Source organism: Helicoverpa zea, chromosome 4 (genome assembly GCF_022581195.2).
Source record: "Helicoverpa zea isolate HzStark_Cry1AcR chromosome 4, ilHelZeax1.1, whole genome shotgun sequence".
NCBI classification, from domain to species: Eukaryota; Metazoa; Arthropoda; class Insecta; order Lepidoptera; family Noctuidae; genus Helicoverpa; species Helicoverpa zea.
Window position 1 is genome coordinate 2,465,020 of NC_061455.1, and position 24,421 is coordinate 2,489,440.

The 24,421-nt window shown below is 37.5% G+C and overlaps 4 protein-coding genes across 5 annotated transcripts; 1 reads left to right on the forward strand and 3 right to left on the reverse strand.

Annotated features, from left to right (window-relative positions):
- Positions 1-719: 719 nt before the first annotated feature.
- LOC124629654 (spondin-2-like) lies at positions 720-4,907 on the reverse strand. The gene is made up of 10 exons (XM_047163155.1): positions 4,808-4,907; positions 4,258-4,437; positions 3,725-3,939; positions 3,299-3,490; positions 2,814-3,020; positions 2,336-2,590; positions 2,079-2,244; positions 1,687-1,789; positions 1,229-1,364; positions 720-1,008 (listed from the first exon to the last, which is right to left on the reverse strand). Exons 1-10 carry the CDS (start codon positions 4,824-4,826, stop codon positions 892-894), a joined length of 1,590 nt encoding a protein of 529 aa, XP_047019111.1. The 5' UTR covers positions 4,827-4,907; the 3' UTR covers positions 720-891.
- A 439-nt stretch (positions 4,908-5,346) lies between these two features.
- On the reverse strand, positions 5,347-9,231 carry LOC124629878 (spondin-1-like). 2 transcript variants are annotated; one of them, XM_047163535.1, is made up of 10 exons: positions 8,849-9,231; positions 8,438-8,649; positions 8,029-8,220; positions 7,672-7,878; positions 7,346-7,603; positions 7,108-7,279; positions 6,878-6,968; positions 6,291-6,468; positions 5,888-6,008; positions 5,347-5,548 (listed from the first exon to the last, which is right to left on the reverse strand). In XM_047163535.1, exons 1-10 carry the CDS (start codon positions 9,048-9,050, stop codon positions 5,484-5,486), a joined length of 1,698 nt encoding a protein of 565 aa, XP_047019491.1. In that variant the 5' UTR covers positions 9,051-9,231; the 3' UTR covers positions 5,347-5,483. The 2 variants fall into 2 exon arrangements, with proteins under 2 accessions (XP_047019491.1, XP_047019490.1); XM_047163534.1 differs by having other exon boundaries at positions 6,842-6,968.
- Positions 9,232-9,725: 494 nt separating this feature from the next.
- Positions 9,726-12,322, forward strand: LOC124630025 (engulfment and cell motility protein 1). The gene has a single exon (XM_047163726.1). It carries the CDS (start codon positions 9,802-9,804, stop codon positions 12,025-12,027), a length of 2,226 nt encoding a protein of 741 aa, XP_047019682.1. The 5' UTR covers positions 9,726-9,801; the 3' UTR covers positions 12,028-12,322.
- Positions 12,323-13,906: 1,584 nt separating this feature from the next.
- LOC124630008 (transmembrane protein 87A) lies at positions 13,907-24,406 on the reverse strand. Its single transcript, XM_047163710.1, has 11 exons — positions 24,067-24,406; positions 23,453-23,513; positions 20,492-20,586; positions 18,647-18,823; positions 18,055-18,210; positions 17,287-17,462; positions 16,331-16,438; positions 15,751-15,969; positions 15,246-15,366; positions 14,564-14,711; positions 13,907-14,165 (listed from the first exon to the last, which is right to left on the reverse strand). The coding sequence occupies exons 1-11, from the start codon at positions 24,157-24,159 to the stop codon at positions 13,945-13,947; spliced, it is 1,575 nt and encodes a 524-aa protein (XP_047019666.1). The 5' UTR covers positions 24,160-24,406; the 3' UTR covers positions 13,907-13,944.
- Positions 24,407-24,421: the final 15 nt, after the last annotated feature.

Sequence of the window (24,421 nt, forward strand, 5' to 3'; positions counted from 1 at the left end):
TAGACGATTAAACAAATTGTACATCATCCCTCGGGAATTCCTCATTTTCGGGGATTCATTATCGTATCATTTAGCTTCTAAATTTACATGTTTATATTCGTTTGCAATATATTACCTTGTTTTAAACGACACACAGCGCCATCTACAATCCATCCATCAAGCAAACAATATTTTTGTTTTCCCTCGGGAATATCTATTTTTTTCGGGATAAAAAGTACCCTATTATTTAATCCGGACTTCTAACTTTACGTCTGCAAAATTTCAAAGCAATCGGTTCAGTAGTTACGGCGTGAAAGTGGAACAAACAAACAAACAAACAAACAAACTCACTTTCCGATTTATAATATTAGTAAGGATAAATTGAATATAGTGTATGTAGGTGGATACATATAGATTTTCACGATATCCAGAAACAAGTTACTTAGAAACGAAGAATACTGAACTAACAAGATAATTATTACATATCTTACGTTTCTAACAGCGAGGGTTATTGACCTTTGATTGATTATTGAAAAGGAAGGATGCGTATCAAAATAAAACTAATCAAAACATATACCTATTACGTTCACAATCGACAATGATATCACGCTATTAAAGGGACTGTCTAAAGGTCTATTTACGTTTAGGACGTTCTCTCGCTAGTGTAAGCTGGGTAACTAAGAAGGTTCATCTGGAATAACTTGAAGGGAATCGCAAGGCGTCAGGTGGAATAAATTTTATAAAGTTTAAATATTTTTATTGCGAAAGATTTGGTAGCAATAAAGCCAGCCTACTTACTCTAGTTATCTAATCTAACCTGATCCTTAACTTCCTGCGCACAATAGCGACAGAATTTACATTTAGGACAATAAAGTAATTCTCCATTATTTTACTTTCTCTTATTTGTATGGACTATTCTTCTTGTTCCTCTTCATCTTCAGGTTCTTCCTCAGCTTGTTCCTCTTCACATTCTTCTTCGCAACTTTGCGTATCAGTGAGAGACTCTTTCAAGCACTCGGGCGCTGGTTCCTGAACATATAGCCATCAAAATAAGTAAATAAAACAGCGATGGTTGTTTGGTATACAATGCCTACTATAACATATTATCTTTGAGCCCCGAAATAATGGTCTATGGCAACAATTTAAGCCTTAAATTGAAGTTTATAAATGAAAATCACAAAAAATCCTTTCCGTTACTGCGAATCTTCAAAACTCCACGCCATATAGTGACATATAATACTGGACTTACTCCAATGTGGTATCTGAATCGAATTTGATATCCCTCCAACTTGTTATCAATGCATTCTCCGGCACATTCTTGCCAGTCGTCCCAAGCAGTCATCGGGCAATCTGGCGAAGAATCGGGATCTATTGAAGGTTCCTCGCTGTTAACAATGGAAATTAAAAGCATGAGCATTTGTTAAGAGTCTGTCTGTGTAGTCGATGCAATAAGCGGTGTATGTGGATCTACCCTTGAGTCCTGTGAGCAAGAGCCCTAATTTACGTGTGAATAACGGGTGTAGCATAGTTCAATTCTTCTTTTTGTATACTCTGTCTATGTACTCCTACTCCCTTATGTGCTCTCCCTGAATGTACCTGCCCGCTAAAACCTCCTTCTACTACACCCTATTAAGACTTCCTTACCTAGTTCCTTATCTACTTCCTTATCAGGTAAATAAATTGGAAATCAATCGTAATTTGACTTACGTCGTGGTGGTCGTGGGTGGAGATGGTAGGTACCGGGTTGTGGTGTCGCGACCATCACCGTCGCCGTCGTCCCCATCACCGGGCTCATCGGTCTCGCCTTCACCTTATCCGACAAATATCACGTCATGAATATAACAACTAGGCATTTGACTGAATCTAAGTGTTCATAACTACATATATCGAAATAATGCGTAGGAGATGTAGGTACCTATTGTTTGTACCGTCTGTAGAGAGCAGAGACCCAAACCAAATTATTTTTAAATCTTCATCAACGAATAAATCTTTGAGGCACTCCCTACAGCTGGTAGTTTGGCAAAGCCTGAACAGAACATGAAAATTTTCAATTGATTTCAAAATTCAAACTAACGAATAACTAAGTAATAGGTGGGTACCTGGTTCTTCAGTAAACACGGGGTTTTTCGTGCAGTTAGGATTGTAATAAGTCCGTATCAATTGGAACATGAGTCTCGCAAACGGTTTGATCAGTTCTTTTGGGATGTCCGCGTCTATTTTTGCGCTGGAAATCGGCTGCGCTGGTGCTGTCGCCTCGTTCGATGACTGTAGTATGCAAAGAAGAAATATTAATTATTTCGATTTCACTATTACCTATCTATTGAAGACTAATTATTTTATCAAAATCGTTACTTACGTCGAATTTTTTCCCACTATCAGTTCCAGCATCCATAGGATACAAATTAAAGACTACACTCTCCGCCCATACATGACTTTTGGCATCACAAAGTTCTAAATTGGCGACTCCGAGGAACCAATCAGGGGAGGGCACAATGGCAGTGGCTAGAGACACCATGTGATGCTTCCTGCTGGCCCTGAAGGTGGAAACTGTCGTCATGTTTGTCATAGGTGGAGCTGTTGCCTTTATGATTGTTCGGACATCAGTGCCAAGCTGTAAACATGTGGATTATGTTAATTAGGAACTTCGATCATATTGCGTGAAGAACGATTGTCCTTTCGCAGAAGTAAGAAAACAATCTATGGAATTACAGTCAGCCTTATTTCAATATAAACCATTCAAAGACAAGACATTGAGCTGCTTTGCTGGTAGTGTTGATAAAAACAGCAGACCTGCATGGTATGACAAATAGCGTTATGCTTAGATAGATCCTCACCTTTTCAGAAATTTCAACTTCCAAATTGGTGGTGTTTCCTTGTTCAGCGAGAAGTTTGAGACCACCGGTAGCGTCAGAGTTATACTTGAACAGAGTAAAGTCCTTGCTATGCGAGGCTCCAACCACGTCACTGAACCTTGCTACCAGATCCTTTGGGGGATACATTCTGGGATGGGTGTTGAAGGACCACATTCCTTCAAATATTAACTGTGAGGAAAATAAATAATATGACTTAATCATAGCTTTGCGATTCAATAATAGAGAGGTGTTATAGTACATATAAAATGATGATGTAAAAAAACAATACCTACTCTTTCGAGTCCATAAATTGAGAGCAAGAATTAAGTGCACTGTTAATTATTTTGTCCAGCCGTGATTGGCCTCACTTCTCACAGACGATGATTAATCGCATGCACAATTTGCGTAGGTAGCTTTAGAGCCCTGAATCAGTAAGCAAGTAAGTATAATTAATATGGCATACTCACCTTGTACCTCGCATCCTCACAAACTTGGCAATTATCATTTTCCATAGGCTGCATATCATCTGCCTTGCGCCGATCCTCACAAATCCGTTTCGAAAGGGGACCTTCGAAGCTGTACCAAACATCCGGCGTAACTGCTACTACGGCGAAGATTGTCACACATTTGTTGTTTTTCTCTGGAGCTGTCCATCTTGCCTAAAAAATAGTGTTTCTTAAATAAGAATTTGCGACATCTCAAACTCAAACTCAAATTATCACCTTAGATAGCCAATCTCAGTTCCATGTTGGAATACATATGTCATATGTGTCTAGATTCCCACTTTATTTAGAACGGCTATTTCGTCTTCTTTTCAGTATTTAAAAGGGAAATGTGTAAAAAAGCTGAGATCGTTGGCAAACCACATATACACAGATGGCATTTCACCTTACCTCAACAAAAGTCTTCGGCGTGACATCGGACTGAACAACAGTATTGTTGCAGATAGGCTGCAGTTTCGCTATATTGGAGCCATGCATCGGCTCCAGCTTGCCAGGACTCAGCAGGATAGGCCTTCGGAGGTTGTTCTTGTTCTCCGTCGTGTCCTCTCGAAGAGATATCGTGAATGCTATGAATGGTGTCACTCCATCTCGGGAGGATAAGCGCACTGCAAAAATGCGTTATATGAAACAAGTTATGTATTTTCATATAAGAGGTATTGAAAATGAGGTAGTTTGAGAGAAGGTCCGGAAAATAACTACCTACAGCTTAAAAAAGTGATTGCCAATTGTTAAAGACAGTCGTATTTTTTGTAAGCTTTAATTGACCCATGATAGAGATTATAGTAGATTGGGTTATAGTATAGACCATTTATCGAGAAAGGCTACTCTTTATCTAGATTCCTGATCAATTCCCGCGGGAAGCGGATGAATCGTAAATGTTAGCTATATGAAGCCAGGTAACATTTTACACGTTAGGTACTTACCTGTATAAGTTTCCCTCGGAATGTACATGTTATCTCTGATACCATCCACATCTATGAGGAAGCGATTGTCAGGTGGCAGGGGAGCCGTGTCAGTTCCCAGGGGTCGTCTGTCACACACCTCATAGCATACGCAAGCTTGTAGGAGTAGGATCAGGCATACTGTTTGGTATGGACCTAGAACTAAAGGTCTCGATCAATTACACGTTGATGAGGTAGATTTGGAAATATAGGTAAGGGTCTTTCCCACACTATGAACTTTTGCTCGGTAGGAAGCAGAGAATGTAACCCAAAAGTGTTTTTCTGACTATTAACAGCCTGTAAAATTAGACCTGTTTCAGATGCCCTACATATTTGGTAGACACAACACTGAACTAGCCTGAAAAAGGACACTGATTAGTTTTATCCAAGAATGAAAAGTAGACCTCGGACGAGGGTACTACAACCGCGGAAGGCACCTGTTGTGCCGTAAATTACTCATGAAAAAATGCTTAGGTATTTATGACCAAAAAAGTCCCTAGACTTGTGCAAATGTAAAGAAAAAAAAACTCACCAAAAAAGTTCAAATGCATTTTCACCTTGTACTATAAATAAGTGTCATATGGCCACGGCACGGGTCGATGTGTTACTAAACTGTCCATTCACAATTAGTACCTATAATCGTCCTGATGCATCTCCCGTGTTTATTGCTTAATTTAAAGTAATTAATGCCCTGAAATGTACTGCCAAAGGATTATAGCCTTTATTGTATTTGAATAGAGTGTATTTTGGAAATCGGGTGTACCTACGTAAAATAGCAATATGATTTATACATCCCTATTGTGTCGTTTGTACTAGAATTTGGCTATAAATAGCCTGTACTACGATTCTGATAAAAAAAATAGGATCAATGTAATTAACGCCTAACAAGGATAATGCAGTAGTTATGCATTACCCCTGTGGCATGTTGGTAGGATCTTTGTCACAATTTCTAAGTAAGCAGCTATAATCAACGTTCTCTAAGTTCAAAGATTTGGACGAAATTGAAAAATACCTCCCTACAAAACATACCGTAAAAAGAAAGGGAAAAAATACGAAATGAAACAACAACAATAGGCAAGCGTAGGTACTTAATTTGTTACTTTATCTTAGCTAGTAGGTACAACTTAAAACTATGTTTACATCTCAATGAACTGATGTGGTTTAAAATGATAAAATTACTCATTTCATATTGTTCAGTTCATAATCTTCTATTCCCTGCGCTTAGAGTTCCACTTGCCACCGGGAGACACAGGTGCCATGATTCTGCGTTCAACTGCAAGAAAACACCATCATGTAATTAGCACGCTATGTGGTACCTTCTAACAAGAAGTCCCTGTAACGTTTGACGAGGTATGGAAAAGAACTGATATGGAGGGAAAAAATAAACACAAAATAGAACACGGCATTGGTGGCTGGGGAAATATAGACCACAAATCTTTAGCACAAACACCTGTTTCTCGAAAGGTAACCCTAATGTACCACGCTGTGCATGATTGATTGAGCAAAGTTATGGAGAAAGTAAGTCCGAGACTTCTATCGAATACCTACATTTTTGAAATAGGATCAGATTTGGGAACTTAAGGTCGAAATTTAGAGCCTCAAATTTACAAACCTGTAATATCATCCTCATCCTCTTCAGCATTGGTACATTCGTCCTCACAAGGTTCTCTCTGGAATGTCTCGACATGTTTCTTGCAGAACTTTGACACCTCCTTCCTGTGATGGTGCTTGGCCTAGGATAGGAATATCGATTACTGTAGCAGATGCCAATGAACATACCGTGTGGTTAGAATTGAAATATGGGATCCAATGATCCTCTTAAAAATGAAATTAGGGGTTTCTTTTTATAAGAATCGCTAAATTATGGTATCCATAATTTCCCATCCATCTTTCTATTATGTATCTTACTGGTTTCGAATTCTTGATGCACTGCAGTCATTTATTCGCAATCAACATACACCTACTTTGTAGTAATTAAGACCCCATATTATTACCATCGTTTTAACTTTACTTACATGAGGATCATACATCTCTACTGGAACTCCGTCGACGAGATGATACCGCTCCCTCCAGCGGAATCCCATTACCTTCCCCTCCTCACAATCCCCGTCGCAGGCGCTCCACTCCTCCCACGGTGAAGTGGGGCATTCTTCCAAAGATTCTTCATCAGTTTCAGTTACTAATGGAGCTTCGCTGCGTAGACGAAAGTGTGATCGTCAATTTGGTCTCCTTAAAGTCTCATAAAAATCTAGTTCAGATATGTATGCATTGCTTTGATTTAGGTACTATTTCAAAGTATGGGTTTAAATGGACATCTTACTCGGGAATCTAAAGCAGTTCGTTAAGGAATATAGATGTTGTAATTCTAATAATGTATTCTTGGATTTTCCCTTGCTCCCAGAACATCGAAATTTTTTCCACTTTATAGCACATTTACCTACCATCTATACATTAAAATAATGTTAAAGAGAATGAGATGAAATGATGCAAGCTCCCTCATCCATTCTGTATGAGTTCATGACATACTACTCTACGTCTATTCTACTAGTCAACAACTAAGCCTCACCGCCCGTCCTCGGCGCTATCTAGATGTGTTTGATACCTGGATGGCTCTGGAGGCTCCGGTTTAGCCTCCTCACTGGTCTCGGGGACTTCTTCTGAAGATTCTGGTGCTTCTGTCGCCGGTGGTTCGGCTATCAAAACAAAAAAAAGGCCAAATTTTACCTAGTCTCTCAATCTAATTTACTCGACATCTACAAAAGTGCTTTGATGACCTCTTACCATGGACTTTCGACTCTAAACAATAGCAAAATGCGGAACGTAGAAACATACCTGTAGTTTCTTCTTCGCAATCTCTGTGGTAAGTCCTGATCAGCTTAATATGGAATTTTCCGAATGGATGCATGTCTTTGATGTCCACTTCATAAAATGGTGAGTTTTTGTCATACGAACTCATTTCCACTCGACCTATCGAGTCTTGGGGGTACGTTACGATATTAGCTGCCTGAAAAGTTAGCGGCTTGAATAAGTTCTACCTTAGTGGAAAAATACGTATTGTCTCGCTACTCACTTCATAAGACACTCCACTATCCGTGCCAGCATCCCAAGGATATAGATTAAGCTCCCTTTCATTCAGCCACGTATTATCTTCTTGGCAGAGTTCAAACCTGGTGACTCCTAAGAACCAATCGGGAGAAGGATGCAAAGCTACCACTGCAGAGAACAAATGGTTCTCTTTGTCGACGCGAAAAAAGGAGTATGTAGGTAGACTCATTTTGCGATACCCATGGCCCTTGCCTTTTATTAGAGTTCGGACTCCATCACCAATCTGCAAAAACACATCATTTCTTAGAAGAAGGTAAATAACAAGAAAACGACTTTATCGCTTTTACATACCTTCCCTCGAATTTCAACTTCCAGATTGCTGGAGTTAGCATGTTCAGCAAAATCTCTAAATCCTTCCGAAGCGAGGTTCCCAGGCATCCACAGGATATAGTCTCCGTTATGAGAAGCTCCAACTAGATCGCTGTACCTTGGAAGCCAGTCATTTTCAGGGTACATATATGGATGGGTGTTGCGCGACCATATACCGGTGAAGGTTAGCTGGAGAAACATTTTTGTCATGAGTTTGAAACACATTAAATTAAAGCTTCAATAATTCCGATTACACAATATGTGGAAGATACGAAATCTGTCGGAAACTTCTCCTAGAATATAAATAGGCTATTGATAACATTTTTCAAGCTCCCATACCTCATATTTAGCTTCATCGCAGATCCCACATTCGTAGTTCAACTGCGGCGCCACGTCGTCAGGCTGCCTCAAGTCTTCACACACCTTCTGTGTCAAAGGTGCTCCGTCCTCGTACCATACCTCATCATTTACGGCCACCATAGCACGCAGAGTGACACAGCCGTTGCCCGATGCAGGGGCTTGCCAATATACCTGTAAAACAGATTCTTGGTAGTCTGCATATTCCTCCCCATAGACGATTATTAGGTTTATCTAAATAAACCCTCTTTTCCATTAGCCTAAAAACCTAGCGATGTCATTTCTTTCTACTGGTTCGCAAGACGGACAAGACAAGTCTAATGGGTAATATATTGAAACAAGTAACTTGATCAAGTACCTACTCTTACAAAACCTGCTGAAGGGGTCTTACCTCAACAGATTTCTTGTAGGATGCCATGGCTTGCTCAACCGAATAGAGACACCTGTCGCTGTACTTAGCAGTGGAAGAATCTTGAGGTCTCAACTCTCCCGGATATAGTGCGATTATTCGCCTAGGATTCCTGGGATCCTGTTTTACATCACCTTCCGCGGATATCATGAAACCCGTAAAATGGGACTGGCCATCCGTTTCGGTTATTTGTACTGAAAGAGTAATGGTCCTTTTATCATAATTTTTATTTAACGTTGTCAGAAAATATGGAAAAATTAAGTCATTAAAATTCTAAATCAATTCATTAAATCTTTATTCTTTAAAAAGGTGTTTGTGTTGACTGTACAGTCAACACAAAAAATAGATTCACTAGAGAAACTTCTTATCTATCAAATTACGACATAAAGTTACCTGTGTAAAGTTGTTCAGGAATATATGAGTTTTCGAGGCCTATGATCTCTAGCTTGAAGCGGCCATCTGGTTCCGAAGCTTGTGTGGTTGACCCGTATGGTCTTCTTTCACATCGAAAACAAATCACAGTTGGTAAAACTAACACGAAATATAAAATATACATAAAACAGGAAAGTGACATTTTGGCCTGAAGTACAGCCATGCCTCCTTTTTCATAAACTCTACTGATAGACGCTGATCATACCGAAGCTGTTAAATACTAGGGCATTACGTGATAGTTTTATTGTCAGATCGAATATCAACAAGGATTGTATTGCTGCCCTAATTAGTTAAATTAAAATGCGTCTTCAGGGTTATTCCTTGTCCAAGTTTGAGTGTGTAGCCACTTTCATACTTCTCATGTAATCTATACTAATATTATAAAGCTGAAGAGTTTGTTTGTTTGTTTGAACGCGCTAATCTCCGGAACTACTGATACGATTTGAAAAAAATCTTTCAGTGTTAGATAGCCCGTTTATCGAGTTTACGTTAAAAAAAATTGTACGCGTTCGAAGTTGCGGGTGACCGCATCTTAATTATAAGGTTAAACAAGGGTAAGGCATCAGCTAGTGATAATAATATAGCAAGTACCGCCCGATAGGATTCGTGAATTTTTTGCCAGTGACCATATCCCTGACTCTCTGACGTGGGTCAGGGATATGATTATGATGTAGTATTGTGACATCACCAAGTGTTTATCTAGGAATGAAAACAAAAAGGCTCACTATGTTTATCAATCAATTTTATTTGTATCTAAGGTGTTTTCCGCAAACGGAACGCAAACGCTAGAAAATAACATTGTCAATTTTGACAGTTACAGTTCGAGAAGTGTCAACAATAAACGGGGAAATTAGACGTAAATTCGCGAGGTGTGGTGTGTTGTGGTGATTGTCTTCGTGTCAAATGTTCAATAAATGTCTACTAAACCAATAAAAATGCCGTCGGCAACAAAAGAGAAGGATTCTACGATCCTCAAGATCGCCGTGGAGATGCTCAATGCTCCCGACAAGGTACCACAGTTGATGGAATTCGATCAAAGCCAGCCCTTATCGAGCATCATACAACTTCTTTGCAAGCCTTGGGGTCTCCCCGACCCTGAGAATTACGCTCTACAATTTTCCGAAAGCAACAACCAGAATTATATAACGGAGAAAAATCGCAATGAAATAAAGAACGGATCTGTTTTACGTTTGGAATTGTCGGCTGCCAAAACTGTCCAGGATATCCTGGGAAAGATAAACAATGCCTCGGAGGTCGATCAAATTGCTGCCCTCACTAAGTTGTCCGTATTAAGCAGTGATCTCACCTTCGCACTTGAATTTATTAACAAAAAAGGTTTGACACTAATCATAAACAATATAGAAAATGGTAAGTTCAAGGGTAAATCGCTCAAATACGCTCTCGTCACTTTTGTGGAACTGATGGACCATGGAGTTATATTCTGGGACATACTTGAAAATCAATTTATCAACAAAGTTGCTAGTTTTGTTAGTAACCAAGCTAATACTCAAGATTCTAAAGTGATTCAGTGTTGTTTATCAATACTTGAGAACATTGTACTTAATAGTTCAAAGAATTCACATGTAGAGAAAGAGATTACCATTCCAAGCCTGATCTCACATTTACAGAACACTCACCAAGACAGTATTATCCAGCAGAATGCTATAGCTCTTATAAATGCAATATTTTCTAAAGCTGACATGACAAAGAGAAAAACTATTGCAGCTACATTATCTTCGAAGCAGGTTAGGTCTGTAATTTATGAGAACCTCATTGGTGCCAGTGAGTTTTCTAAGAATGCTTCAGAACAGGGTCTGGGTACTGAACTGGCTCACCAACTCTATGTTCTACAAACACTTATGCTTGGTCTACTAGAACCTAAAATGAGACAGCGAGCTGATGCCCAAGAAAAGGAATCCCAGGAAAAGATCAATGAACTTAGGAAAGTTGCTTTTGAAAATGATAACAACCCTAACATTGAGGTCACCATGAGACGTCCACTTGGGAGTTACTCGAAAGACAAAAAGCTTGGGTTCAAATGCGAGATTGATCCGATAAAAGATTTTAATGAAGTGCCACCTGGAGTGTTAGCATTGGACTGTATGCTGTACTTTGCAAGGAACTACTCAGAAGAATACACAAAAATTGTGTTGGAAAATAGCTGTAGAGCTGATGAACATGAATGTCCCTTCGGCAAGACAAGTGTGGAATTGGTCAAGTTACTCTGTGACATTCTACATGTAGGGGATCCACCTAGTGAACAAGGGCAAACTTATCACCCTCTATTCTTCACTCATGACAGACCTTTTGAAGAACTGTTTTGCATTTGCATAGTTCTTCTAAATAAGACTTGGAAAGAAATGAGAGCTACTGCGGAAGATTTTATTAAAGTTTCCAGTGTAGTCAGGGAGCAAATAAGCAGGGCACTATCATCGTCTCCCAAAGGGTTTGACAAGTTTAGACAAAAGATAAACCAACTGACATACACTGAAATTACTCAGCTATGGCAGCAGGAGAGAAATAACAGGGAAGTATGGGAGTCCCACGCAAGACCCATTGTTGAACTAAAAGAGAAAATAACCCCTGAAATTATTGATCTCATCCAACAGCAAAGATTAGGGGTCTTAGTTGGAGGAACAAGGTTCAAAAAGTATTCAGCCAGAGGTCAAAGGATCAAAGACAAGTTTTGGTTTGTTCGGCTATCTCCGAACCACAAAGTATTGCATTATGGAGACTGTGATGAAAAAAGTACTCCAAGTTTAGAGGAACTTGGTAACAAATTACCAGTGACTGATATGAAGTGTGTTATAACTGGCAAAGACTGTCCACATATGAAGGATTTAAGGGGACGGAAGATAACGCCCCATTTAGCATTCTCTCTGATCATCAAGTCTGCTGAAGTTACTTCTTTAGACTTTGTCGCACCTGATGATCAGATATTCGACTACTGGACGGATGGTATAAATGCGCTTCTGAAGGAGAAAATGTCGAGCAAGTCGTTCGAAAATGACCTGGAAACCCTACTGTCGATGGACATAAAAGTTCGATTACTTGACGCTGAAGGCATTGACATACCTAAGGACCCTCCCCAAATACCTGATGAGCCGGAAGATTATGAATTTTATTACGATAACAATTAAGTAGGACCTTGTTTTATTGGTTTTCAAGCTTCTAAGAGAATTAAGATACTATTTGCAGTATCCATTTAGCAAAAATTATAATGACTTAATTAAGAATTATTCTCTTTTTAGACCATAAAGAACAATGCATTATTTTAAAATTTATACGCCTAATCTTCCAGACTTGTATTGTTACAGGGGCCCGATTCTCCTAAGTTAATAATGTCAAAATCGAATAGAAATCGAATCGCAATATGATCGCAATAGCAGTTTTAACCATATCGGGCATTCTGCTACTAAAAAAAGACCAATCGTATTCGATTGACATTTGATTGGTGTGCGATTGGTCTGCTATTTTGGTGATTTTGGTCTATACGGTAGTTTGCTGTACAATCATTTTGCAATCGTAAATCATTTGCAGACAAAATGATTCATGATTGAATAACAGAAAAGGATAAAAACGTTTATTTCAAAGAAAAAATAGCGGAATGCCACATACGCTTCAATCGTAATCGAGTCGGGATTGGATCTCAGTCGAATCGAGTCGAACGTGAATCGTATGTCGCTTAAGTAAAATTAGGAGAATCGGGCCCCTGTAGTATTTTAAGTTAATTGAATTGCGAATAAGATACCAAATTAGGAATGATATTTTATTTTATGTATGGATAGGTGCATCGCCGTGGCTGTGACCGCGGTTCGGAAGCTCCGTTGAATACAAATGAGATTTAGATAACATATACGTGATTGTTAAGTGTAGTCGTAATATTTGGCTGTGTGGTGACGAAATACCGATGTCAAAGTTCTATTAATAATCATAACAATGTTAGACCCTACGGTCGGATATGGGTCCGATTAGTTTAAAGTAATTCCGGTTTCGACATTTTATGCATCCGGTTTATGGTTTCAGAAGAAATGTGATGCAAATGAGAACCTTAACTACTTGTAATAAGGTTCTAAGTTATGTCCAAAAAATGTATAATATGCGTCGTCACTTCGTCATCTACAAGCTATTGGTTGAAGGATAGGGAATAAAGATATTAAGAAACCTATTTTAGTATTTTCAGCTATTAAATGTAAGTCTTAACAAAAGACATATGTTTAGTTCGCCAATCGGCGATATCTATGTGCAAACAGCCCGCGCCTCTAGCGGTTTTACAAAATAGAGTCTAAAGTTGTAGGCTCTAAGATTCAAATTGGAATACATGAATATTTTAAAATCATCTGCAGTTGTTGTTGTCTATGTTTTATTCTTGATTTTAATATTTGCGCATTATTTAGTGCCAATTATTGCGCATTTAAAAATGATATTCTGATCATAATTTCCATTGAAAGTTTTCCATTACATTCTAAGAGAGCACAAAGTATTTTAATTATAGACTATAGTTTCATATAATTATCTTAAATTATTGTTATAATGTATTACTGATTTTCCATTTATGCTGTATCGACTGAATTCTATTAACTTCCATTTTAACCTAATGTATTGTGGCCATATACCAATATTATATTTTATATACCAAAGATCGTGTCTAAAGAACAAATATATTTAAATGTGTATGTATAAATAAAAGTTATATAGCTACAGAATGTTTTTTATTTGGATAATGTTTCACTTGATTTTTGTGTAGTTAATTTTCATTAAACCTCTTTATGACTAACTTATCCCCTATAGAAAAAAAAAATAATATAAAATGGAACCAACCACTATATCTATACCGTTACTGTTACAGCCTTTTTGGCACAGGCCTCCTCTCACACGGAGAAGGATTGAGCATTAATCACCACGCTTGCTCAATGAGGAAATGTAACTATAGGAATAGAAAAACAGATCCGACAAATTTAGAAGCTCCATTATGGAAAGTCGGTTAAAAAGAGGTGCCTACAAAAAAAACCCAAAACATCACAGTTACATAATACTTTATTTATACACTTAAGTAATTACTGCATTTTGGACACTTCGAACTTGGTGTTAATGATTTCTTCGTCCGAGTCTAGCAATGGTAGGGTGCTGGTGGGGATGTTCTCCTCCACCCAGCGCAGATCTGAGTCTAGCGTGTTGGTCTGGTCGGCGGCGTCGCGAGCGTCGGCCGCGTCGGTCGTCGAGTTCGTGCCGCGCATCTTAACGCCGTACGCGTCGTTTACGAATTGTTCTTCTTCTTCTGTAAAGGGGATAAGGTATTTTTAGAAATGTGTGAAATACACGACAATTTGAATGGTGATTACACTTTTATGAATAAGAATCTTTATTTGCAGAGACACGGTATTACAGGTATTTTATAAACTACTGGAAAGATTTTGATGAAACTACAGTATTATTCTTACATCACAAAAGAAATAGTAAAAGACCCATTTTCAATCCCGAACTGGAAACGATTTTTTTTTCCTGACCACTTCTGACCCTTCCCATCGTCATTTCACATAATCCAACAATGCAATATTCCCACCATTTTATGTAGAAGATTTACTAGATTCTCCCACCATCTTATTCAGGACCTAGTTTCCACCCCATCTACCGGTCGTGAGCACCTCTTATTTTAAAGTCGGTTAAATGTCTTACCTTCATCATCATCAGCATTGTCGAGCAGAGGCGTGAAGGCGTACCGCTGGTTGTTGTTGGTGGGCCGCCACAGCACCATGATGACGGTCAGGACGCTCGCGAACAACATGTGCCAGTACGCCTCGTCCATCCATACTTCTTTCCATTCCTAGGGGTAAAAAGGAAAATAATGAAATCTGAGGCCCTTTTGGCGATTTCTGCGGAATACAAAGACAAAATGAGATACAAAAGTCAAAAATTGTTCATTTTTAACATTGAACTTGATAAAGCATTTCTCTGCGTCAAGCGGGAGTCATTTGATGATTTCCCATGAAAAAGCTTTTTTCTCGAAAAGATAAAACTAGAATAAAAATCTTTTTTAGCTCTATAAAGGTAATCTAGGGAAGGAATGCGATGAATTTTAAATTAGTAACAGTATGTATCAGCCTCTACCTCAACATACAGTGTTTAGATTCATATATCAGGTGTGTCGTACCTAATCACATTAAATAAAATACGTTAATATACTGGTTAGTATATCGTCCCTTAGCTTACAACACCGCTCAAGTCGAAAATTGGCGGTTTTCACATTTAAATGCCTTTGGATAGATTCGCTCACTGCGCGTCTAACCATTGGTCACATGATATAGATTTGACCCGATATGAAGATTTATAATGAAGAAAATAAAAAATGTTTACTTACGGTGATACAAGGAAGCACTCTGTATGACTTGATTGAGTATAACATGAAAACCACGGAAGATATCACAGCGAATATCAGCGTGTTCGTGAAATGTCTGTACAACGATAACTTTATGTTGTTTCTGGAACAAATACAAACAAATAATTAGCATTTTTGAATTTATACGATACTTGGGACACTGCTTTCACACTAAAGGAATTACCAAGCTTAACATTCCGAGCGGCAAATATCTCCCGCACGGTATCAATGTCGTCCTTGCATGTTGGTATGCTGTTTCAGATTCAATATTTACATAGTTCAACGATGACAGAAAGGCACAAATACGTAGTCTATGAGAACATTTACATCATTACTATCAAGCCAATGAGGTTTTGTATTATTTTGTAAGATGTGTAGAAAATTAACTTCCATTTCTGTACCTTGCCTTGTCCTTCCTCCTACTACTAAGAGCTATAAATTATTTTGACATTATTTCAAAAACACTTTAATTAACCTCATTTCTCACCTCCTTAACTGCAGCGTCCGCATAGTGTGTGCGAGTGACACAAACACCCACCAGCATATCGCACTATCTAACAAGGACAGCGGCACTTCGGACAGTAGCAGGTCCCTGTTGGAGTCGTTAGCCTTGTGGTGCAGGCGCAGCCAGGCGTTGATGCCGCCGAGGATGCCCCATAGGACCCCTGTGCCTACTACGCGTTGTAGAGCTGGGCCTAGACGGGGTCTGAGGAAAAAATTATAACTTGCAAAATACTTGGGGAGTAATAATTTACATGTTAGACTTTTCGATCGCTAAACATTAATCCTAACTTCAATTAAGTTGTTTTATGAAAGTTCGCGTACATAGAGCAAATTAGTTCTCAATTACAAAAAAAAAAAACATTAATACATTTTTTTTTAAACTTACCAAATGCGAAAAAGTTTTTTTTAAATAATTAAATGTATGTTATTTATAATCCAGTTTATTTCGGAATTTAGTATTAAGATTATCAAAACCTTTTTTGAAGATATAAAAAAACATTTGCTGGGTTTTTGTTGAAGAATTATTGCAGACCTATAGCAATTAAGTTAAAGAGAGGGCTTACTTGACAATTCCAAATCCTAGGGACACAATGATGACCAGCATCCTCGCAAGCGCCCTCTTCGCTACTGAGATCCACTCCGCAAACATGTACACCTCCGCATTGAAATAACTGCAAAAACACCAGAATAACATTTTTAAGTTTTAATAGTCTAAAAAAAAACAATTTTATGCAATTTAAAAGCAGATCGCTTGATCAAAGTCAACCTACGCTATGAATGAAAGACATTTCAAACAATTGTCTCGGAATGCTTTCCACGGCGAATCATATAAGGATTATAGTGCTCTAAGGGGTCGCCCATTGAGATTGTAAAGGGATCTTATAAGAAATTCCTCAATTTAAAATAATGATTACATGACAAACAGGGATTACAGTTACACTGAGGAACAAGGAGCCGAAACGTGGACACTATCGGTACGGCTGGTTCACAAGTTTAAAGTCGCTCAGCGGGCTATGGAAAGGGCTATGCTCGGCATTTCTCTGAGGGATCGCATCAGAAATGAGGTAATCCGTCAGAGAACCAAGGTCATCGACATAGCCCACCGAATCAGCAAGCTGAAGTGGCAGTGGGCTGGCCATATTAGCCGAAGAACCGATAACCGTTGGGGTAAACGAGTTCTAGAGTGGAGACCGCGCCTCGGCAAACGTAGTGTAGGACGTCCTCAGGCACGGTGGAGTGATGACTTGCGCAAGACGGCTGGCAGGAGCTGGATGCGAGTAGCCGAAAATAGATCTCAGTGGCGTGCACTTGGAGAGGCCTATGTCCAGCAGTGGACTGCGATAGGCTGATGATGATGATGAGGAACAAGAAAGGTATAATTATATACACTTTAATCGATTTAAACTTTACTCTGTTTAGTAATAAGAGGGCAAGAATATACTTTTTAATTCAGGATATATTATTTTCATACCATAACACCCACATCAATACCCAACTTAAAAAAATTAAAAACACTTACCCAGAACTATTAATAGACGAATAAACGCCGTAATACGTGGCACTTTCGACCATGCCTAACAACGCGACGCCGCCTATCCAGTACTGTATGCGGAGCAGATCCCGCCATTGTAACCAACAGACTAGCAACCAGCCGGTGCATAGTAGTGTGTAGACTCCGCACATTACACCGAAGAACTGCGGACAAATACATTTTTGTACCTAACTGTAACTAAGATACATAAAGACAATCTTAAAAATATGAGAAACAACAGTTAGTGTATGCTCTTAAAATAAAGGTAGGCAAATGTATGATTAGATTATATAAGTGTATATATAATTAAGTTAAACACTAAAACAATCGAAAAAGAAAGAAATAATTCAATTTTAATAGAACTTTGATTTATAGATCACAAAAAGAACTGGTGTTACAAAATACCATGGAGAACCAAATAACTATCTGCCATGTCATAACGCAAAATCTCCTAAAAAAGTAGCGCGCTAAAATTCTGATGTTCGCGGGACGAGGCACGTGACTAGCTCCGCCCTCATTTTTTTAAAACCACATCAACAATTTATCAAGACCAATCTTCGACATATGTCTTAAGAAACCCGAACGCCTCGTTTGTTGAGTAACTGAACGTTTTGGTCAGGACTACCATACGTTACTACGCCTCATCAGTTTAAAAGTAACTGACCACTTTACTTGGCCTAGAAGAAGGCGCCTGACCTACCTTCCTTAGAGCATCTCCGTTCATCTTTCCTTCCTCCGTGGATTTACTGAACTTACCGGTAACAATGGCCATATGGCAGCAGACAGGTACCCCGAAGGCGCCGCCATCTCTATGCTGGCGACTGCTTTGAACTGCTTGGTAGACGTGAGGGTCATTTTCAAGACGTAAATGCCTTCAGTGTCCACTGTTAGTAGCGTGTGGCGGGCTGATTTCTGTGGAAGAGGGAAAAACATATTAGTATTTTATATTAAAATTGCAATTTTGCATCATGATATGCAATGCCTTTTCGCAAATTTGTGGTCAGCTTCCAGTCTAACAGTATGTAGAACCGTATTTTACTAGGAGCACCTGCCTATCCTATCTGACCTTCACAACCCAGTTACCTAGGCAAGACAGAATTTCTCTGGCTGGCTTCTGACTATTTTGGCCTAGGGCTAAGGGGTATCGAGTCAGACTGCCTGGTTTCTGATTACCATAACGACTGCTAAAGATGTTCAAACGACGGCCGGGGTCCACCAATTCAACGTGCCTTCTGAAACACAGAGCTCTATAGAGAGCTATAGGGATTTTCTTTTCTATGCATAGAATTCATGTTCCCAACTAAATTGTGAGGTAGGAGGATACTAGCGTAGTAAAAAATATACTTACTGACACTGTAGGTACCCCATCCTTTTTCGTGACTTCAGGCTGTGTCGGTTCGAGGAAGATGATTTGATTTGGATGCTGACAAGTGATCTTTGTCTTCTCTTCCCTTATCACAGAGATAGTCGTGCCGTTTATATCGACGATTGAGCGCTCGATTCTGTTTGAACATGCTACTACTTGCTGCAAACAACAATTGGTAAGTATTTAAAAGTCAATATTAAATAATAAAAAATCCCACTAAGATTATAAATGCGAAACTTTGTATGTATGGATATTTGTTCCTCTTTCACGCTACTGCATCAACTTAGATGACATCTGGTAGTACCTAATAGATCGAGAGCCAGCAACTGCCAGACCTTCGTTATTTTATAAAGGCTGAAACTTTGTGTGTGTATCTACCTTACTGTAAGTATGAACGAAAGACTATTACGAAGTTTGACTGACGGTTGCTTGAGAAGATGTTTAAAAATAACCTAACCTATCCCAACTTTTATCTTTTTACTGTAATGTCTCAGTTTATATTTAAAATGACTTCAATATAGACCATTTTTATGACAGCGATTGTTTATTTCATACGGGAGAAAATATATGACCTAACCTTTAAACAGACTTTGATGTCCTATGTCTTTTCTCTTGTGCGAAATCAACGACTGCTGTAATATAAGGGAGAATACGACTGTCAAAAAAAAATGTTAAATAGGTATTTTTTTTAATATCTTCCAAAGCAACCGTCATTCAAACTTCGTAATAGTCTATCGTGTATACCTACTGTAAGGCAGATGCACACACAAAGTATCAGCCTTTATAAAGTAACGAAGGTCTGGCAGTCACTGGCTCTTGGGCTATGATACAGCTCATAAAATCAACAAACATACGTACTAGAATCAGATATGTTTTTGATTTACTACTAATTTTTATCCATGTGCGGGACACAACTATTAATATAAATGCGAGATACCGGGAGAAATAGCTTATACGCATGTAATTATCATAAAATAAGGGAGTACAAAGTTTTTCAGTTAGTATTTAGTACAAGGTACCCTTAACAGAGCAAGATTTTACGTTAAACGTAAAAGTACCCTTACCTAGTAAGAATAAGGTTCAAAATGAAATAGCTGCATTCCTAGGTAAAGTCGTAGACTAAATATTTAGCTCATAAACAAAAGGGGTTACCTAGTAAAAACTGTACTATATCAAATAGAAAATTGCGTGTAAACATAGGCGTATGACTAAGCTTATTACTAAATATTTATGCTCATGAAACTGGGGATTCAAGCTCGAAAGCTTTTTTTCAATTTCAACCTTATTTATGAGAATATAAGGATGAAAATAGTTTCGCCAAAAATTAATGAAGTGGTAAATAAATGCGTGAGATTTAAAATTCTTCTTACGGCCACATTTTTTTTACTAGTTTGACTGAACTATAAAGTTAGGTATTGTTCCAGTAGATATTAGCAAACCTATGTGGCAAGACTTATACGTGACGATGATTTTATCAAATACATCGTAGAAGGGAAGGTCGAAGGAAAGAGGGGGAAGGGGTCGTCCAAGGTATATAGCTACTAGCTACATCAAGCAAATTAAAGAGAAGGTGAATGTTGTAGTATAAGGAAGTTCAGGAGTTGGCGCTAGATAGGCGTAAATGGAAGGAGCTAGGCTCTTAAATTAATGATGATGATGTGGCAAATGTGGTTTCAATGAGGTATAGGTACTGTGGTATATCTGTGTACTTAACTCTATTTAAATCGGTTCAGTAAATTAGTAGTATATTATTATTTTCTTTCCTTTTTTCGTTTTTAATGTTATTAGGTACATGCTGAAGTTCCTGTAAAAAATACTGATGCATACCTGTTCGAAATAATGAAGGTAATCGGGTGAACATCTTGTCTTCGCCCACTGGTAGTTGATCGTCACATCAGTGGCATTCACCATATCACATTTGACTGAAAGAAAATTTATTCAATTTTAATATAATAATTATGGCGTGGTGGCCATTGGCGGGCCACGGCTATTGTTCTCTCTAAAGAGATCAGCCAGCTGCGCAGGACATATTATAGGGCACATGCATTTGCGCAGACACAGGTGCACTCACTATTCCTTTACTCTCATAGCCCGATGGAACGGCAATCCGACACGACCGGAGAGATATTAGGCTTACAAAGACATGTATACTAATGTTAAGCTGAACCTAAACCTATATTTAAGATCTGTACAACCTTAACATGCAAATAAATATTTTGAGTTTGACTTTGAGTTTGAGTTATATTAGGTGACACTTCAGGAGTATATTGATAATCAGGCGTCTGAAATTGAGGAGGTCAGATAGGCAGTCGCTTGCTATAAAATATAGCTGCACAGAGCTGTCTGGAAGCTGACCACAATATAGTTGAGCAAAAGGCTAGGCAGATGATTCATATTTATTTCTGATTTTGCAATTTGGCACTGACATATTTATCATCATGAGTGCAAAATATGAAAATATGACGTCAACAGCCATTTAGATATAAGTAGCATTATTATTTGACATTGTAAAAACTAGGGAGAAAGTAAATGCGTTGTATGAAAGGTAAATTGTTTTTCCATCTAGTATAGTTACAAAAATGCATATTAGTATTGTCTTTTTGAACATCTGTTTCACAAAACTGTATAAACAAGACTCTTAATAACTAATTATACGTAATTGACTTATTTAACACTTTTGCTATTTGTTTATGAGTTGATCTAAAGGACATCTAGGACCGACCAATATTTTATGTGTGTGTTTGTCACTTCTTTTCGCGCATAAGACTGAACCAACTTTGGTGGAGTTAGGCTAATAAGCTTCTTTTTATTCGGGTTCTAAAAGATCCCTTGTGGGAAGGGATGAAACCGCTATCGCAGGCTAGTTTTACATATATTTACTTCTAACTTTATATTACCGCTACGGACGTAACATTATTACTACCGCATCTATTCAATACAGATGACACTGCAGTTGTATACAAATACAATTCGACATTAGTCACGACATACTAGAACCCTGTTAAACTGATAACAATAGGTTTTATCTTAAAAGCATCAGATAACTTGCCTATGTCCAGTGATAAGATACTATCTTACATGCACCGTTATTGAATTAAATATTGACAATAATAGTTAGAAAAACTCTTAGAAATGCCACACCCTTGTCCATGATAATTTTTTGTACTATGTAAAGTATGGACTTTTAAATACTTTTTGATTTATATTTTATGTAAAAATTTCATAACTATAATAGAATATAAGAGCATCCATTGGCCAGACAAGTGTGTTTGGGTGGGTCATATCAGTCAATTCATAATGGACCAATGGGTCAAATATGATCTGAAAATCAAATCAAAATGAATGCTTTTAGGAGGGATTTGATAACTACATAGCATAATTATGTTAAGTATACTTTTATTTCTAAAATCATTTATGGATTTACCTTGCGTTAAAGAGTAGTGCCTACCGGGCACTTGGTTCTTTTATAAGTTTATATTGAGCGTACTTATTGCCTAAGCTATACCCACATGATGATGGGTAAATGTATATGATAACAAAGGTGGGTACTTCAGATTTCTAATCCTAATCATATTGTTTGTTTAACTATTCAACAAGCAGCAATGTAATAATATTTCAGACGTTTAGAAGAATAGGCTTTTGTATTTGCCAATTTGAAAATACTAACTAAAAATTCATCATCTGCCTAGCTTTTTCCCAACTATCTCGAGGTTGTCTTTGTATTTAGACAGACACAGCTGAGAACCAGTGTTTTAATGGTTGGCCTGTAGACCATACACAACTCAATTACCCTGTCAACCCGGTACCATTTTGTAGGACTCTTTTCAGACTTTTCGACTTCCAATAACCCATAGAAATACCTAAGCCAATTGAATTCAAAATTGTTATATCATCATGCAAACAATTTAAATACCATGGCAACCAACTACACACAGGATGGATATGAACCCCCTTACTTATAAAATCTCTAATCACCTTCTAAGCAACATTTTAACTAATCACTACTTAAAGTCTTAAATAGTGATTAAATGTTAGTTAAGACATGCTTAAACAACGTTTATAAGTAAGAATTTTCTTAAACAGCCCTTAAGTATTACTTATATTTAATTCACGTTTATCAGTAAGGCTGGAAGTTTATAATCAGGCAAATTATATTTTATCTACGAGTTATCACCTCTCAAAACTATACCTACTACAAAGAATTTATATTGCAACAAAAACCAATTAGCTTTAAAGCCTTGAATAACAGAGTTGATGATTAACAGTCTCAGTTAAGAGTGTTTGCAATTTAAATTGCTGATAAAAGCAGTGTATTGTTAACTTAATTATTTTGTTTCAAATTTCACAGGCTGAAGAAGTTTTATTACTGAAATTTTATTGCAATTACAAGCAGTAATGTAGTAAATGTGACTTTAAACTCATTTTTTTTTTCTTTTATAGGGCATCCTAATTTGACTAATGGTAGTACTGCAAGCATCCTGCTTCTAACAGAAATCAGTAGATCTCCTTTTAATAAATTGCATGTTTAGTAATTTGTCCACGGTTCACCAGCGGACCAATAAAAAATAAGCTATTGATGATGATAACAAAAAGTTTTGTAGATCTGTTGACCTCTTTTGTTAGATAAACTTTTTTTTATAGTTGGTGAGGTAATCTTATAAGATTCAAATTAAGAACTAATACTTAAGTGTTTGTGATTGGCTACAAATGGTGTTAAACTACTAAGAACATGGTGTAAATAAAGCAGACATAGAAGAATTATTTTAACTAATAGATTATAATACTTACACATTATAATGAGCTGAGAATCCTTAAATAGTGACTTAGCTAGTGTAAACACACAACTGTCCTGAAATTAAAATTAATAAAAAAATCATAAACAAGGTTTGCAGACCTTCTTTTTGATATCAAATTAAAAAAGATGAACTTTTAAGCAGTAACTTTATGGCTTGTGAGGATTTAGTTCATGAATCTTTTTTTTAAGAAACATTAAATTAATGCACATAATAGCAGTATCTATAGTTTTACTATTGAAAAGATAAATATAGGAAAGTAAAACATATATAAGAACTATTTTTGTTCATATCTAGAGGAAAAAAAACATTTTTTGAATACTTTTCCTGTTTTTATTTCTATCAATCAATTGTATGAATATACACTTCTTTTGAGGTTTTAAAATTGGTAAATTGACTTAACATATCAATTGTTACTGTATTTACCTATCTTTATAGCTATTTAGATACTCGAGCATGAAGGAATGAGTCAGAAAAATATACACAAGTGGTTTCATTACTAGCTTATCAAACGTTTGTAAATGAGCATAACAAATTTGTGCCTACAAACGATGTAATTATGCCTGTGTAATTTAGTGAACTTTCATAGTGGGAAAAATTAAATCTCACCCCGTTCAGCGGTAAATCCCATTTTCCGATGTCCGAAAAACTGTGCGTTACTTTGACGATTGCCACAAAAAATATGAATAGGTTCCGCAACATTGTGATTGTTTGAGGCGGAGGAACCACAATTTATTTTATTATTAACGACAAACTACCAAACACCATTTTAATTTGATTTTTATATAATACAAATAACAATTCTTTGGAGGATAGGAAACGCATTCACTTGACAGACATTTGTTTGACAGTAGTGCATTTGACATTGGTTGGTTGACGTGACTCACTGATATGAAAGAAAATTGATGCCATTCGGCCTTGTCACTCCTTTCTCTATTGCATTTGCTTTCGGGTTTTAAAATAT

What these genes read in the sequence shown, in the direction of transcription:
- LOC124629654 (XM_047163155.1), bottom strand. An exon ending in ATAGTGGGAAAAAATTCGAC is followed by an intron (nt 2,245 to 2,335) that starts GTAAGTAACGAT and finishes TGCATACTACAG; the next exon opens with TCATCGAACGAGGCGACAGC. An exon ending in CGTGTTTACTGAAGAACCAG is followed by an intron (nt 1,790 to 2,078) that starts GTACCCACCTAT and finishes TTGTCGGATAAG; the next exon opens with GTGAAGGCGAGACCGATGAG.
- LOC124629878 (XM_047163534.1), bottom strand. Translation starts at nt 9,050, where the DNA reads ATGGCTGTACTTCAGGCCAAAATGTCACTTTCCTGTTTTATGTATATT. An exon ending in AAGTTGAAATTCGAGGGAAG is followed by an intron (nt 7,604 to 7,671) that starts GTATGTAAAAGC and finishes GTGTTTTTGCAG; the next exon opens with ATTGGTGATGGAGTCCGAAC. An exon ending in TAGAGATGTATGATCCTCAT is followed by an intron (nt 6,009 to 6,290) that starts GTAAGTAAAGTT and finishes TTCCTATCCTAG; the next exon opens with GCCAAGCACCATCACAGGAA.
- LOC124630025 (XM_047163726.1), top strand. Translation starts at nt 9,802, where the DNA reads ATGTCTACTAAACCAATAAAAATGCCGTCGGCAACAAAAGAGAAGGAT.
- LOC124630008 (XM_047163710.1), bottom strand. Translation starts at nt 24,159, where the DNA reads ATGTTGCGGAACCTATTCATATTTTTTGTGGCAATCGTCAAAGTAACG. An exon ending in TCGTCTATTAATAGTTCTGG is followed by an intron (nt 16,439 to 17,286) that starts GTAAGTGTTTTT and finishes GTGTTTTTGCAG; the next exon opens with TTATTTCAATGCGGAGGTGT. An exon ending in CAATGCTGATGATGATGAAG is followed by an intron (nt 14,166 to 14,563) that starts GTAAGACATTTA and finishes TCCCCTTTACAG; the next exon opens with AAGAAGAAGAACAATTCGTA.